The sequence below is a fragment of the Vigna unguiculata genome, chromosome 3, assembly GCF_004118075.2.
Source record: "Vigna unguiculata cultivar IT97K-499-35 chromosome 3, ASM411807v1, whole genome shotgun sequence".
NCBI lineage: Eukaryota > Viridiplantae > Streptophyta > Magnoliopsida > Fabales > Fabaceae > Vigna > Vigna unguiculata.
Genome location: NC_040281.1, coordinates 45,471,742 through 45,486,230, shown reverse-complemented (window position 1 = coordinate 45,486,230; position 14,489 = coordinate 45,471,742). Strand labels below are relative to the sequence as shown.

General features: G+C 31.9%; 2 protein-coding genes and 1 long non-coding RNA gene across 4 annotated transcripts; 1 reads left to right on the top strand and 2 right to left on the bottom strand.

The window, feature by feature from the left end:
• The first annotated feature begins 607 nt into the window (after window positions 1-607).
• LOC114179847 lies at window positions 608-6,184 on the top strand. Its single transcript, XM_028066326.1, has 5 exons — window positions 608-946; window positions 1,525-1,721; window positions 2,291-2,324; window positions 5,200-5,825; window positions 5,936-6,184. The coding sequence occupies exons 1-5, from the start codon at window positions 658-660 to the stop codon at window positions 6,182-6,184; spliced, it is 1,395 nt and encodes a 464-aa protein (XP_027922127.1). The 5' UTR covers window positions 608-657.
• Window positions 2,745-4,441, bottom strand: LOC114179848. Its single transcript, XR_003603533.1, has 3 exons — window positions 4,346-4,441; window positions 4,154-4,227; window positions 2,745-2,973 (listed from the first exon to the last, which is right to left on the bottom strand). It is a non-coding gene; the product is annotated as an uncharacterized LOC114179848 (long non-coding RNA).
• Window positions 6,185-11,753: 5,569 nt separating the features above from the next.
• LOC114176246 lies at window positions 11,754-14,489 on the bottom strand. Of its 2 annotated transcripts, XM_028061220.1 has the most exons (5): window positions 14,304-14,489; window positions 13,267-14,067; window positions 12,725-13,070; window positions 12,386-12,467; window positions 11,754-12,182 (listed from the first exon to the last, which is right to left on the bottom strand). In XM_028061220.1, exons 2-5 carry the CDS (start codon window positions 13,886-13,888, stop codon window positions 11,982-11,984), a joined length of 1,251 nt encoding a protein of 416 aa, XP_027917021.1. In that variant the 5' UTR covers window positions 13,889-14,067; window positions 14,304-14,489; the 3' UTR covers window positions 11,754-11,981. The 2 variants fall into 2 exon arrangements, with proteins under 2 accessions (XP_027917021.1, XP_027917020.1); XM_028061219.1 differs by having other exon boundaries at window positions 13,267-14,489.

Sequence of the window (14,489 nt, the reverse complement as noted above, 5' to 3'; positions counted from 1 at the left end):
TTAGTACAGTTTGATCCCAAATTTAAAACATAAATAAATAAGATTTTTAATCTAAAAAGTTAATTATTTATTACGTGTTAAATAATATTCTAAATAAATATTTAAGTTAGAAAGTGTCAAAACACAACCAAAATAATAACTTAAAATCATGTTTAACACATAAAAAGAAATTATTACAGTTAGGTTAAAATAAAATATATTTATTCATAAAATTTAGAAGCCAGATTATATAAAGGTTTAAGGCATGAATAAATTAAGATTTCAATTTAGGATAGAAATATGATTTCTATTTTGCTGATTCTCATCCTTTATTTTCTGACTTAAGTGTGATTTAATATGAATCATTAATTTTTTCAAAAAGAAATATAATAGTATATTTATCAATAACTTACACTAAATTACATTAAAAATTAAGAAATGAAAAAAAATGGGAGTCGTGTACCATTTTTCTTCGGTTTATCATCGATATCTTATTTAACCTTAAAAATAATCATCCTTTTGCTTATTTATTACTTGTTCCTTTTTCATTGGGCGGAATGTTTGTTCATCTTGCTCCTTTACATATAAATAAACGTGGCGAAAGTCGAAGTGTTGAGACAATCAAAGGCATCCGAAAATTCTCTTTTCTTCTCCCTTCCAGTTATTCTGTCGTTAGTCATGAGTGGTCCTTTTTCCCGCACCAAATGTATGGTCTTGAAACCAGAAAAGATGAGTTTGTTTCAACTCTGTCTGGTCTTGTTTGGGAGAGATTTGCAACGCGTTGAGTTCATTGTAGAGCCAAGGTTGTACCCAAAGTGGCGTTTATTTTCATCGCTCTTAGTACAAAAGCTTCTGCACTCCATGGCTAATATCTTAAAATGTAGTGGAGATATCATTGAGTATCTTCTCAACCCTCACGCTTCTTCCCACAACAATGTCCTCATGCTCATATTCAACTGTATCCGAGGTCTGTTATCTTCCTCCTTCTGTACTCAACTTTATGTTTTCACATATTCTGAGGAACACCAAATCTAACACATTGCATATATATAGTTCAATTCTTCATGATGTTGCAAGAAGTAAGTATGATTACTATACTTGAATGAATGGAAGAACTTCATTTCAAGAAAGACTCACTACTTTAACTATTTTCTCTTGAAAAAAAACCAGTATCCGACACTATTGATAAAATAATTATTTTTTAATTGTAAGTATACTTTTAGTGTCTAAATTTAAGAAATGTGTTTTTAATCTTTAATTAATAAATTTAAGAAACTAAAATGATATTTTTTTTAAAGTACAGTCTTTAAACAATAAATTTGAGGGATTAAAGCTACGTATACTTTTTTTTTTTTTAAATTTAAAGGTTAACTTTTCTTTTAGCATTTGGAAAAATAATATTGAATTCATTACACGTTTAAAAAATTTAAAACATAATTAAGATTTCATGGTAATTATAATTTCTCAAACTATTAACAAGCTTTTAAATTTGAATTGAAATAATGAAGTTTATAATTTCTGTATTTTGTCCACTCTTACGGACAGGTAAGGAGGTAGTGAATAAAGAGTCTAAAAATTATGTATCAATAATTGGTCATTTGGACAAGCGAGTAGGGTTGTTAGACAAAAGCGTCAAAATTGAAGACCCCGACAGGTACAACGCTGTTTTGTCTGTGATGGCTTCTAAAGTATCGTACGAGAATAAAGCTTTCGTTCATGATATTGTGGTAGATCACTGGAAGGTATACATAGAATAACATTTCATGTTTCTTTTGTAATAAACATTTTATTTAGTGTATGTTTGAATGCATGGAAAGGGACTAAATGAAATGGAAAATTGAATAAAATAGAATGAAATATCTGTAATGATATAAACAAGGCATTTCTTAGGGGAAAATTGAGATACGCCCAGATATAGGTTTCATTAGTTTCTAGTATACTATGTAATTCATTCTCATTTTTACCTGTCCAATAATAATGTTGTGTTTAATTGGAATAATGGGGTTCTTATTTTCAAAGGATTGTTAATAATCATGTTTTACAATGATAACAAATTTATAAATCTTTACGAATGTAAATAATCTTTTACAAGTTATAAACTGTAATAGAAGCTAAGCAAACCATACTTACTACTTTACCTAAAACCGCAGAAAAATTTTAGGATGCACATGTAACATATAAAATTCTCAGTGTTTCTTATTATTAATTGATACTTTTTTTTTACAGTCTTTAAATTACCATAAACATGTTAAGCTTATTGAATTAGAGTTTCTCAATCTTACACTCATGCTAGTTTTTGGCTCTCATGTAGATGGAGCTGGTTGAATGTTGTGACTACTGGAATGGTAATAATTTATAGGTTTAATTATTCTTTTTATTTCTGTTTTTATCTAAAAGTGTAAGTTAATTTTTTTAGTCTTAATTTAGTTTTGATTTGTTTAAATTTATGTAATTTAGTTATTTTTGTTAAATTTTTTAAAATGGATGAAAAACTTTTCATCAAAATTGAAACTTTTATAATAAAGATGATTTGTTATATTTGTGTAATTAATATTTTTTAATGTCAAATTTAATGAAAATTCTTTGATCCATTTTAAATAAATTTAATAAAAAAAATCAAATTACATCAATTTTTTAAAAATTATAACTAAATTACATCAATACTTGTGACATCCCATTTAAATAAATTAATCTATTAAATAAAACATTCCATATTCATAATAATAAAGAGCAAAGCAAACTGATGAAAAACCATAGTCAGGGAATACACTTTTACAGTCATCCATAAGAGTACTTGAAAGGGGTTCTAGGCATACAACCATGTCATAGCCAAAACAGAATCAACAAGGTTCACAATTATGCAAAAGAAAAGCTCCTAGAGCTAAGAATTACAAAGGTACTAGGGCCATAGAATTATCTTTCGAGGGCCACATCAACGAGCCTACTAAGCTGCACCGCTACCACTATCAGGCCTACTTCCAGAAGTATTTCCATCTGCTCCCACCATGTGGTGATCATCGCAAAAGAGAAATCAAAACAAGGACACACACACAAAAGAAATAACAGGGTAAGCTAGAGTGAATTAAATTGTGCATGTTATCGTAGAGAAATATTTAGAAACAGTCCAAACATACAACACAGTAGGCACAAGAATCACATTATAGCAAATAAGCAAGACACTATGACTCAATTATCCGGATACATATACTAGGATCGAATTCACTGGACGCTTGCACTTGTGGTGGCCTCTACTACTCTGCAAAGCCATTGCCAATGGGTTTCACCCTACCACACACAAGGTTAGCCTTTAAGTGTCTAAGGCCATTATCCTACCAAAGACTAGGGCCTCCCGCTACTCTCACCACTTGGGTCAGTTTGCTCTACATGAGACTCACTGACACTTTAGAGTTTCGGGATGCGATCCTTACTTGAATCCTTATCCTAACATATACACTACACACCACCATGAGATCTCCCCACGAGACTCATGGAATTATGCCTATCACACAATCAAAATCATTTTTCTCATACAATTCCACTTCTTTCATTTCCTTCATCCAATTCTTATGTTAAGGCATCACAAAGCCACAAATCCATGATCAATCTCATACCAAGCATGCCAATTTCGTTCATAAAGTCTAAACACCCAAGCATATTCACGTACATCATATTTAGGAAGAATAATCTAGACAATACATGCAATAAATCATCAAAACAGTCAAGAAGACAGTGTCCGCATTCACCATTGCACTGACCTCGCCCAAGCTAGAAACCTCGCTTAGGCGAGGAGCTTGCCTCGCTCAAATCGTGGGCTCTCGCCTAGGCGAGACATGCAATAGTGGCCCCTGGGAGATTTCACGAGCTCTCGCTCAGGCGAGGCCTTCTCGCCTGAGCGAGACAAGGCGTCGCTCAAAACGTGACTGGCCGCCTGGGCGAGCGCTCGAGGCAGAATCTTGGGCGAACTTCTGCTATTCTCGCCTAGGCGAGGCGAGCTCGCCTGGGCGAGAATACCAGTTCTCCCCCACTGTTCCGCGCATGCAACCCATAACAAACAAACCAAACATCTTAATTTTGATCTCACACAAGCACAAACATTTTCCAACTCATTTTATGCAACAACAGAAGGGCAAACAAGCACCTACAACGAAAGACGAAGAAAACTAGCTTCCCTTACCTTGCTTAGATGTTAACAACACGAAACAGACCCGCAACTGAAAGTACCACAACTCCAAGAACTATATTAGAAAGCTGAAACAGGAAGATTCGTACAAAACGAAGTTAAGAGACTTAACCCTAGCTTGACCAACGTGCTTAAACAGTGCGAAAAGGAGAAGGAACAGACCAAAAGCTCTAAAGCTCAGCTTACCTGGAAAAAGAATGGGTTTTGCTAGCTCGGAGACGTAAGGATGGTGTGCCCTAACAGAGCACCTTGCTTGAGTTATGGGAAGGAGAGGAAGGAGCTGCTTTCTGAAAAGGTGACAAGAGAAAATTAAAAAGCTGAGTGGGGTATTGGGGTCCTATAGTAGGGCTGACCTTGGGCCTACGAAAAGCCCAGACCCAAAGAATTATAGACTGAAAAAAAAAGGATTTACAATACTCATGAATCAGAACTAAATCAAAACTAAAAAAAACTGTAAAATCAACTTATATTTTTGAAAAAAAAAAGAAATTAAATGAGTAATTAACCCTAATTTATATTTGGTTTAAGAAAATGTTTTCCTTTTCATTTTTATTTTTAGTTGCAGACTATATTTGTGTTTTTCATTTTTTTTCTTGAATTTCAATTTTCTTTTATTGAAAAAGGTAGAAATATAAAAGAGTCAATTTATTTTTCATTATTTTTGTAAAAATTTATCGAAAACAGAAATAAAGTAAAAATATTATAACATTTTTAATTAAAACAAAAAGAAACAAGAAATAAGTAAACAGAAAGCATTTTCTTAAACTAATTAATTCAGCCCTAAAAAATTAAATCTATGCATCCCATTAAAAGTACAAAACATTCTAAATATTAAAAGAGATGAACTTCTTAATTCATTCTTTTAAATATAAAATTCTTACACTAGTCCAAAATTTATTCAAAATTAAAATTTTTGATAATCATGATGTCTTATTTAATACTTTTTTCTGATTTTTCATTTTCGATTAACTTGAAAAATAACGTGTCAATGAGTTGTCAGCTTCTGAAAGATTAATGATTTGGAAAATGAGTTTTTGCAGATTGTCAAGAAAAAGCTACAACTCAGTGTTTTGTGATGTTAGACAAGAGTGAAGAGCAGCATAAGTACACGGTGGCTTTCAGAGGAACCGAACTCTTTGATGCTGATGCATGGTCCACTGATGTGGACATCTCATGGTTTGAGATTCCTGGCGTAGGAAGAATCCACTCTGGTTTCGTGAAAGCCTTGGGGTTACCATTGGACTTCAACAAAGAAGAGTTGATATGGCCTAAGGAAATCGAAACCGACGAGAAGCGTCCACGTGCATATTACTCGATCAGGGATTTACTGAAGAAGCATTTGAGTGGAAATGACAAAGCGAAGTTTAGTTTGACGGGTCATAGTCTTGGTGGAGCTCTTGCAATTCTGTTTCCGGCAATGCTGATGCTGCATGACGAAACATTTCTGCTGGAAAGACTCCAAGGGGTGTACACGTTTGGACAACCTAGAGTTGGAAATAAAACATTTGCAAGTTACATGGATAAAAACTTGAAACATTATAGCATCAAGTATTCCAGGTTTGTTTACTGCAACGACATTGTTCCTAGGTTGCCCTTCGATGATGGCATCTTGAAATTCGAGCACTTTGGATCATGTCTATATTATGACAGCAGCTATAACGGCAAGGTAATATATATAGGTGATTGTCATCAACTTGTATTTTTCTGGAATATTTTATATAAATGTAAAGAGATGTTTTATAAGTTGATAATTGGTCGACAAAATTATTAATGTAGAAAGTGGAAGAGGAGCCGAACAAAAATTACTTCTCGTGGAAAGCTATGATACCGATGAAGGTTAATGCTTTGTGGGAACTTATAAGGAGCTTCACTATTGTGTATAAATATGGAGATGAATACGAAGAAGGATGGCTTTTAAGATTTGTTAGGGTTTTGGGCTTAGTTCTTCCCGCAGGTATACCAGCCCATGGTACTCAGGATTACGTTAATATTACCCGCCTGGGAATTCCCTTACATTTGGATTGATTGGTACTTAATTTGTAAACTTTTTTTTTTTTCTTTTCTGTCTAAGAATCTAAGAATGGAATAATTACATGGTCCATATATAATCAATGGTTAAATCATTCCATAGGTTTTCATTTTTGTAGCAAAATCTCAAGTAGGTCTCCCCATTTTTATTTGACTCAATTGAGTCCCTATTTTTGAAAATTCGATGCAATTGGTTCCTTTCCGTTAGTTGACCAGTAACGGTGTTAATTTATGTGCCACGTGTCAGCACGTGGTTTTTTTGACTTTTTTAATTTTTAAAAAAAAATTTTTTTAATTTTTTTTAAATTTTTAATTTTTTTTATAATTTTTTTAAAAAAAAATTAAAATTGTCACGTGTCAATCTGACATTGTGCCACGTGGCAGAGACAGTGTGATGTGGCAGTGGCAGTGCCATGTGTCAATATTGGATGTGAAAAGTCTCAATATAGTCCCTGTATTTATTATTTTGTCTCAATTTGGTCCCAATTTTTTTAAAACTATATCAATTTTATCCCTATATCAGATTTAATTTTTATATAAATTTACAATGGTATTTTTATTATAATTGATATTTTTAACAAAATTAAGTTTATTTAAATGTATATTTTGCATTGAACTTTATTTAAATATTGTTTCAAATATTTATATATCCATAATTTATAGACAAATGTTAGAATTGTTATAATTTTTTTTTAAAATTTTATATTTGAATTTATAAAGTTTTTATTTTTAAAGCAACTCTAACATTTATCTATAAATTATGGATATATAAATATTTAAAATAAAATTTAAATAAATATTAGTGCAAAATATACATTTAAATAAATTTAATTTTGTTAAAAATATCAATTATAATAAAAATACCATTGTGAATTTATATAAAAATTAAATCTGATATAGGGATAAAATTGATTCAGTTTTAAAAAAATTGGGACCAAATTGAGACAAAATAATAAATACAGGGACTATATTGAGACTTTTCATATTCAATATTGACACGTGGCACTGCCACTGCCACATCACACTGTCTCTACCACGTAGCACAATGTCAGATTGACACGTGGCAATTTTAATTTTAAAAAAAAAATTAAAAAAAAATTAAAAATTAAAAAAAAAATTAAAAAAAATTAAAAAAAAAATTAAAAAAAAAGTCAAAAAAACCACGTGCTGACACATGGCACATAATTAGCACCGTTACTGGTCAACTAACGGAAAGGAACCAATTGCAACGAATTTTCAAAAATAGGGACTCAATTGAGTCAAATAAAAATGGGAGGACCTACTTGAGATTTCGCTACAAAAATGGGGACCTATGGAATGATTTAACCTATAATCAATAGACTTTGAAAATGATAGATGTAAGAATAAATAAAAATTATACCTGCGAAAATAAATCGGCATTTATTACATTAATTATTACTAGAATTACTTATTTAATTATATCAATTTATTTTAAACTAATGTAATATATAACTGGTTTTAATAGTAATCACTAAATAATGAATACTACATTACTATTAGAGTTAGTTTACTATCTATTACATCAATTCAAAGTATAAGGAATAAGTGAAAATGATATGTTTTCATTATAATATGATACATCATGTTGAAGTCTTACATAGACAACCCTATCAGTGATGTGTTTACTTTAGCGAATGAATAAATTTGAGTGGATTTGAAAGTAAAGTGTGTGTTATTTTTTTTTTTTACGGGATTTAGAGGTAACAGTGAGTAAGTTTGGAAGTAAAGTTTGTAAAAATTTGTATGTAATTTGATTGATATAATAGATTAAAAAATGTTTTAATAGATATAAAATTAAAATTACCAAAATATCCTTAATAAAATTAAGATTAAAAAAATGTTTTAATAAATATAAAAATGATATATATAAAATAACTTTTTTTGGGTAATCCATGTGTGGATCAAAGCAAATAGAATCACTCTCACAAGGTGCATTGGATTGCTTCTCTAAAGATGGGAATAAGATCCTTTATGATTGGATTGGTTCCAAGGTCTCTTGGATTGGTTCCAAGTTGGGTTTCAAGTCTCGTGGATCGGTTCCAAGCTATTGTGAATCGATTCCAAGTGAAGGGATCAAATACTTTTTTCTCTGGATCGGTTCCAAGCTATTGTGAATCGATTCCAAGTGAAGGGATCAAATACTTTTTTCTCTGAGTCTTTCAGTTCCAAGTGAAAATATGACCTTTTTAATTGAGGATAAAATGATATTTATAAATAATATCCATTCAAATCAGTTCCAACCATGCAGAATTGAAAAATCACCTCATCCCGCAAATGATCACCTTGTCTCACCCTCGTATAGAGTGAAAAGAACGCTCAAATCATCTCTTAATTCATTATCACCAACAATTAATCCCCTAAAGCAAACACAACATAAAAGTTCCAAGAATAGAACATTCAAAATAACTAATGTCAATATTTATGGTCCTGCTACTCCAAGTGTCATGATGAAGTCTATGAGCAAGTCATGACATACTATGTTTAAAGCTACTTGGAGCCATATTGATTCATAACAGTACGAGGAGAGGAGGGACTAGAGATGGCAACGGGGCGGGGCGGGGACGGGTTTCGCTATCCCATACCCATCCCCGCATAAAAAATTCATCCCCATCCCCATACCCAAACCCAACGGGTATCAAACTTTTTTCTCATTCCCATCCCACCGGGTAACGGGTATAATCCCGTACCCATACCCGTACTCGTGTTCTAACTACTTCAATATTAATTCTTATAAAAGAAAAAAAATTATGGTAAAGAAAACATAATATTATGAAATATTCAATATTAGGAGGATTTTCTTCGATGCCAAATATCTTAAAATAAATTATAATTGTTTACATTTTATATTAAAATACCAAATAAAATTTCATGTGAACCAAAACATTTATTAAATTTGCAAACTACAACATTGATGAACTTAGTTGATAAAATTAAAAAATATTTCAAAAAAATATAAAAGGAAAACAAATATTCAAATTAAAATATATTTTAAATGTTTGTTTACTTCAATTTTTTAAATTCTAATGAATCTCTTTTTTATACACTAATACAAGTTATAATATATCACTTGATCAAAATGACACAAAGAACAAATAATAAAAGGAAAACAAATATTCAAATTAAAATATATTTTAAATGTTTGTTTACTTCAATTTTTTAAATTATAATGAATCTCTTTTTTATACACTAATAAAAGTTATAATACATCACTTGATCAAAATGACACAAAGAACAAATAATAAACATAATAATAAAATTTTGACATAGATTTTGTATCTTTTGAACTTCAATATATGTTGGATAGTGACAAAAAAATATTCATAGAAATTACATTAAATTTTTATATTGTAGTAAATAAAAGTTATTTATACAATTAAAGTGAAAAAAATTACAGTATGATTAATAGTGAGTTATAAAATAACAAATAATTAGATAGAATATATCGAAATATTATTCTACATGATGAAAATAAATAATAAATAAAAATATTAAAAAACTAACAAATGTGTGTTTTAGAAATAATTTGAGAGACTATCGAAAGAAATCGCACAAAGAAAATCAAATGTATAATTAAGGTATGATAAAATGAAAAAAACCTTAGAGAACTAATTATTAAATTATGTTTGAAGTGGTTAAAAATAAATAGAAATATCATTAGTGACCAAAAAATTTGTCATTAAATTACAAATAAATTAGTAATTAAATTGGTCACTAAATCAAGTACCGATTCGATCATTGAATCAGTCACTAATTTAGTCATTGATTCAGACAATAAATCAACTACTACCACTAATGACGAAAAATAGTGACTGATATGGGTTACTGACTAAATCAGTCACCATTTTATGTTTTTCTTGTAGTGAATTATCATATACTATTCCTAAATATCATTATATATATATATATATATATATATATATATATATATATATAAAATTTTAACCACTTCAAACAGAATTTAAAGTGAAAAAATTACATTATGATTAATAATGAGTTATAAAATAAAAAATAATTAGATAGAATATATCGAAATATTATTCTACATGATGAAAATAAAAACAATAAATAAAAATATTAAAAAACTAACAAATGTGTGTTTTAGAAATAATTTGAGATACTATCGAAAAAAATCACACAAAGGAAATCAAATGTATAACTAAGGTATGATAAGACGAAAAATATCTTAGAGAACTAAGAAAACTTTTCAAATATCAACATATATACTTAATGGTTGAAAAATAACGAAAATTATTTTAATGAAACAAAAGAGTTCTTCAAATTAAACAAAAATTAATAATAATAATAATAAGTAAAGAATTTTTTTATATTACCTTAAATTGAGAGTATAAACATTCTCATGTGAAAGGAAAATTTATAATAAATAAAAATATTACAAAATAATATAAATATTCAAATGTGAGGCATAAATTTTTTTTTTTATTAACATACATCATTTTAACATAATTACATAAAGGTTATGATAAGATAAAAAATATATATTGGAGATGAAAATGAGTTTCATGACAAATGAAATAATTAAAAGAAATAAAAAATAGAAAAAAAAAAATATATATATATATATAGGGGTTACTTGATTAATTGTGAATATTTTAATAATTTAAACGAGAATGGAAATATGGCGGGGACGGGTATTATGGCGGGTATATGTACATCCTCATCCCCATACCCAACTGAACAAGTCGGGGATCCCCATACCCATACCCATACCCATACTCATACCCAGTCAATGCGGAGATTCCCCGTCAAAACGTGGACGGGTTCGGACAATACCCACGAGAACGAGTTTATTTGCCATCTCTAGGAGGGACTAGTAAGTGGTTGTGGATCTGCTGCCTAAGTTTCAGTAGCGTGTGTGAGGTTTTTCGATGGGTGAGGGTTCAATGCATTGTGGACCATATCCAAGGTTTTTCTAATGGATGAGTATTTCAAGGATGTGGTGATGATGAAAGTCGATGGTGGTGCATGATGGGAATAAGATGATTGGCCAATCTGAAGCACTCAATCATTGTTTCATTGTTTGGAGAAGATGTATTTAAGATGCTTCACTGTTGATAATTCAATATTGGTACAATATTGCATTTCAGTCTAATATTGGTATCACTCCATTTAAAGCGGTTCGTGACCCTTCAACTATTACTAAATATTCTTTTGACAAAAAGACTATTACTGCAGCGTAACATTCCTAATTTATATACGTTATTTGTTATAACTTCTGTAAATTATTGCATAAACTAATCTTCTTTTTAAGGTGATCACTGATGTTACTATTTGTTGTGGAAGCTCCTTGACATACAGTTGAATATAATATAGATGTTACCCCAAGAATCATGTTCTGGTAAGTTCAAAATCTCGTATAGGTGAAGGGTAACTTGTATACACATTAGTTCACCGAAATGTTTTTTTAAGAACTAGATCTCAATGAAGCCATTAAGGTCCAAAGCATTCAAACAACTTTCAAGAGAGTTAAAAAAACCTAACTAAAGGTTGTGTAAATATTAACTTACCTACACAATTCTGAATCATGTGATAATTCTGCCTGCAGTAAAAAATTGAAAAAACAAAGTTGGTCGCGACCACTGGTTTTTATTTACACAGAATACATAGGAACCTAGGTACCTAGGTCCAAATAATGGTGTAAGGCTTTCTAACACATGACAATGAATTCCATCAAATTCTCATCAAGCCAATGTAGAATATATTCTTTTAAAAACTGGTCAAAACCTTCATAACTTAGGATTTTACATGGGATCGATCACTGAGCATTGCTGCCGAAGCAGCTGCTTGGAGACCATATCGGTGCATATTTGGAGAACGAAAATACTCTGCATTTGGAAACCTCTTTGCCCTGTTGTTCAGGAATTGAACTTCTCATATTTTCAGCTTTCAACTGTGCTCTTCGCAACTTGTTTAGAATCTTATCCATTGATGAAGATCTCTTCTTTTCTAATTTCATCTGTGCCAATTATTATCATGGTTAGAACAGATTAAGTTGTTGTACTATATATATACACTTTTATCCGCTCTATCATATAGACTGAAATATAGCAACCTCCTTCAATAAATTCAATATCTTGCTTTCACCAATGATAATATAAATACGAATTTGTGTTGGACTCCATAAACTACCATATACTAATTGAGATGAACAGAAAAAACCTCAAGTTTCCTTATAGAAGTTTCAGCCTTTGCTTTCTGCAAATTCTCCCATGCAATGATTTTGGCTCCCTCTCTCTTTAACCTGCGCCAAAGCAGAAATTTATGGATAAATGCATGAGTAAAACAATAGCATCATATGCATTTTGCTCTCTGTATATTGAAGAGATTCAAAGATCATGCCCAAGATAAACTTAAGGAACCGAAAAGCATTCATTTGCAGCCTCCAAACTGATTCTATATCCAGAAATTGTTCTACTGCTACCCTTTAGCCAAGGAACCAAAGGGACTAATGTAATATGAGTTTTAAAATATATGGTTTTCAGTATTTAAGTAAGATACTTGGAAGTGTCTATGTTTGGCTCGTCAATTTCCCAACATGAAGCCTGGGCTTGTGCACTAATCTCTCTCGAGTCTTTGCTGTGCAGTAAGTCTTTTTTGGCCAATTTGGTTGCGTGCCTCTTAGACCATCTGATAATAGTAGCTTGACTGTCAACTTGCACATCTCTGACCTCTAATTTAGGAGAATGGCATTCTTGTTGATCCACAGCTGAAGTGGCAGCAGAAGACACAGGAGATGAATGTGCATCATTCTCTGCCTCTACAGGGCTCATTTGAGTACCTTTGTCACATCTTGACAAATTAGATGCTTCATTTTCCTCATTCATCGTTTCATCATGTTTCTCATCTGTAAATTAAAACAATAGAATAGTTTTAAACATGTAGATTCTCCTATGCCAACAAGTACTGGTAACAGAAAAGACTTCGAAACCCAGGATGTCTTACCAAAGACCTAAAGCCCTAGTTACAGCAACTAAAAACATTGTATATTTGGTTTATGAATGAATTTGTCTTGTTGGGCAATGTGATCTGTATCTATTTACCTTGGGAGATAGGAGATGACTGGTCACAAGGCAGTTGAGAACACGTGGTGGGTGCAGTGGACAATGAAGAAAGCACCACACCATTGTCGTTGAGCACAGAAGTGGAAAACTGCATCCCATTGTCCATGTCATAACCAAAAACAGTGGCATCATGTGGATCATAATGGTGAACAGAAACAGCAACAGGTGCCAACACCCCAGTTGAGAAGGGAGAACCCACTACCAAGTTTCTGACAACCAACCCTTGGCGCAGAGGAACCACAGGTGAGTAATTTGAATAGAAAGCAGCTACTCCGGGAGGCACAATTGGGCCACTTATTGACTTGGGTCTGCGCTGAAGTTGTGCATGCGAGCTTCTGCTCTCGGCATAAGCCGAAGCTGGACTAGAAATCCACCTCTCAGCCTCATCCCATTTGGAGGGCATTGTTCTTCCACCACCGAAAGGTGTTATCAACCCTGCCATAGTGTGTCTTCTACTGATGCCGCTGCTGCTTGAAGCCTTTGAAACTCTCTCTGAACTCCACCCCTTTTGGCTCCCAACGTTTCTCTCTCTGTAATACGGTGCCCCTGGACTTGGGAAAGAACCCAAGTTCTGGAAAGAAGATGAAGAACTCTTCTTCATGACACTCGGTGGTGGAACAGTTAATTGCTCTGCCGATCCAGAGAGACACCAGAGAAGATTCAAGAACAGAAAATCTCACTACAAAAGTGGAAAGCTGAGCATGTTTTGACCCATCATCTATGTTAACCCTCTTTCTGCAATCTACTTTAACTGAGGTTGAAATATCGATGTACTTAAATCTGATCAGATTCGTTGTACCCAAAAAGAAACAACGTTAGATTTTGACTAGTCATGCTTCATCACTCAACCACTTTGTTTTGTTACACCAAAAAAGAGGGTAATAACAGGTAACAAGGAGTAACAATTGTCAAACACATTATTATATAATGTGACAGACAACAAAGTCGAAACCCGAAAATCAGGAGTAGGTACTAACTAACTTGATTTGTTGCTAAGCACGGTGGTAGTTAATTACCTGTCTTAATCTAGTGATGAGAATCGATTCTAATAAGCAACGTTTTGCGCAGGGATCGACATTCCCGGAATGTGGACATGTTAAATATTGCGAGAGGAGACAAGTCACGTTGTTGGAACCCCAGTGAAGTAACTATATATTTTTGATAGGAAAAGAACCATTCATTGAAGATGGAATAATGAGTGA

Excerpts from the sequence above, each read along its gene's own strand:
- LOC114179847 (XM_028066326.1), top strand. The coding sequence starts at position 658 with ATGAGTGGTCCTTTTTCCCGCACCAAATGTATGGTCTTGAAACCAGAA. Across the intron at positions 2,325-5,199 it reads ATGTTGTGACTACTGGAATG|ATTGTCAAGAAAAAGCTACA; the intron begins GTAATAATTTAT and ends GAGTTTTTGCAG. Across the intron at positions 5,826-5,935 it reads ACAGCAGCTATAACGGCAAG|AAAGTGGAAGAGGAGCCGAA; the intron begins GTAATATATATA and ends TTATTAATGTAG.
- LOC114176246 (XM_028061219.1), bottom strand. The coding sequence starts at position 13,888 with ATGAAGAAGAGTTCTTCATCTTCTTTCCAGAACTTGGGTTCTTTCCCA. Across the intron at positions 13,071-13,266 it reads GTCATCTCCTATCTCCCAAG|ATGAGAAACATGATGAAACG; the intron begins GTAAATAGATAC and ends TTTAATTTACAG. Across the intron at positions 12,183-12,385 it reads CTTCTATAAGGAAACTTGAG|ATGAAATTAGAAAAGAAGAG; the intron begins GTTTTTTCTGTT and ends TAATTGGCACAG.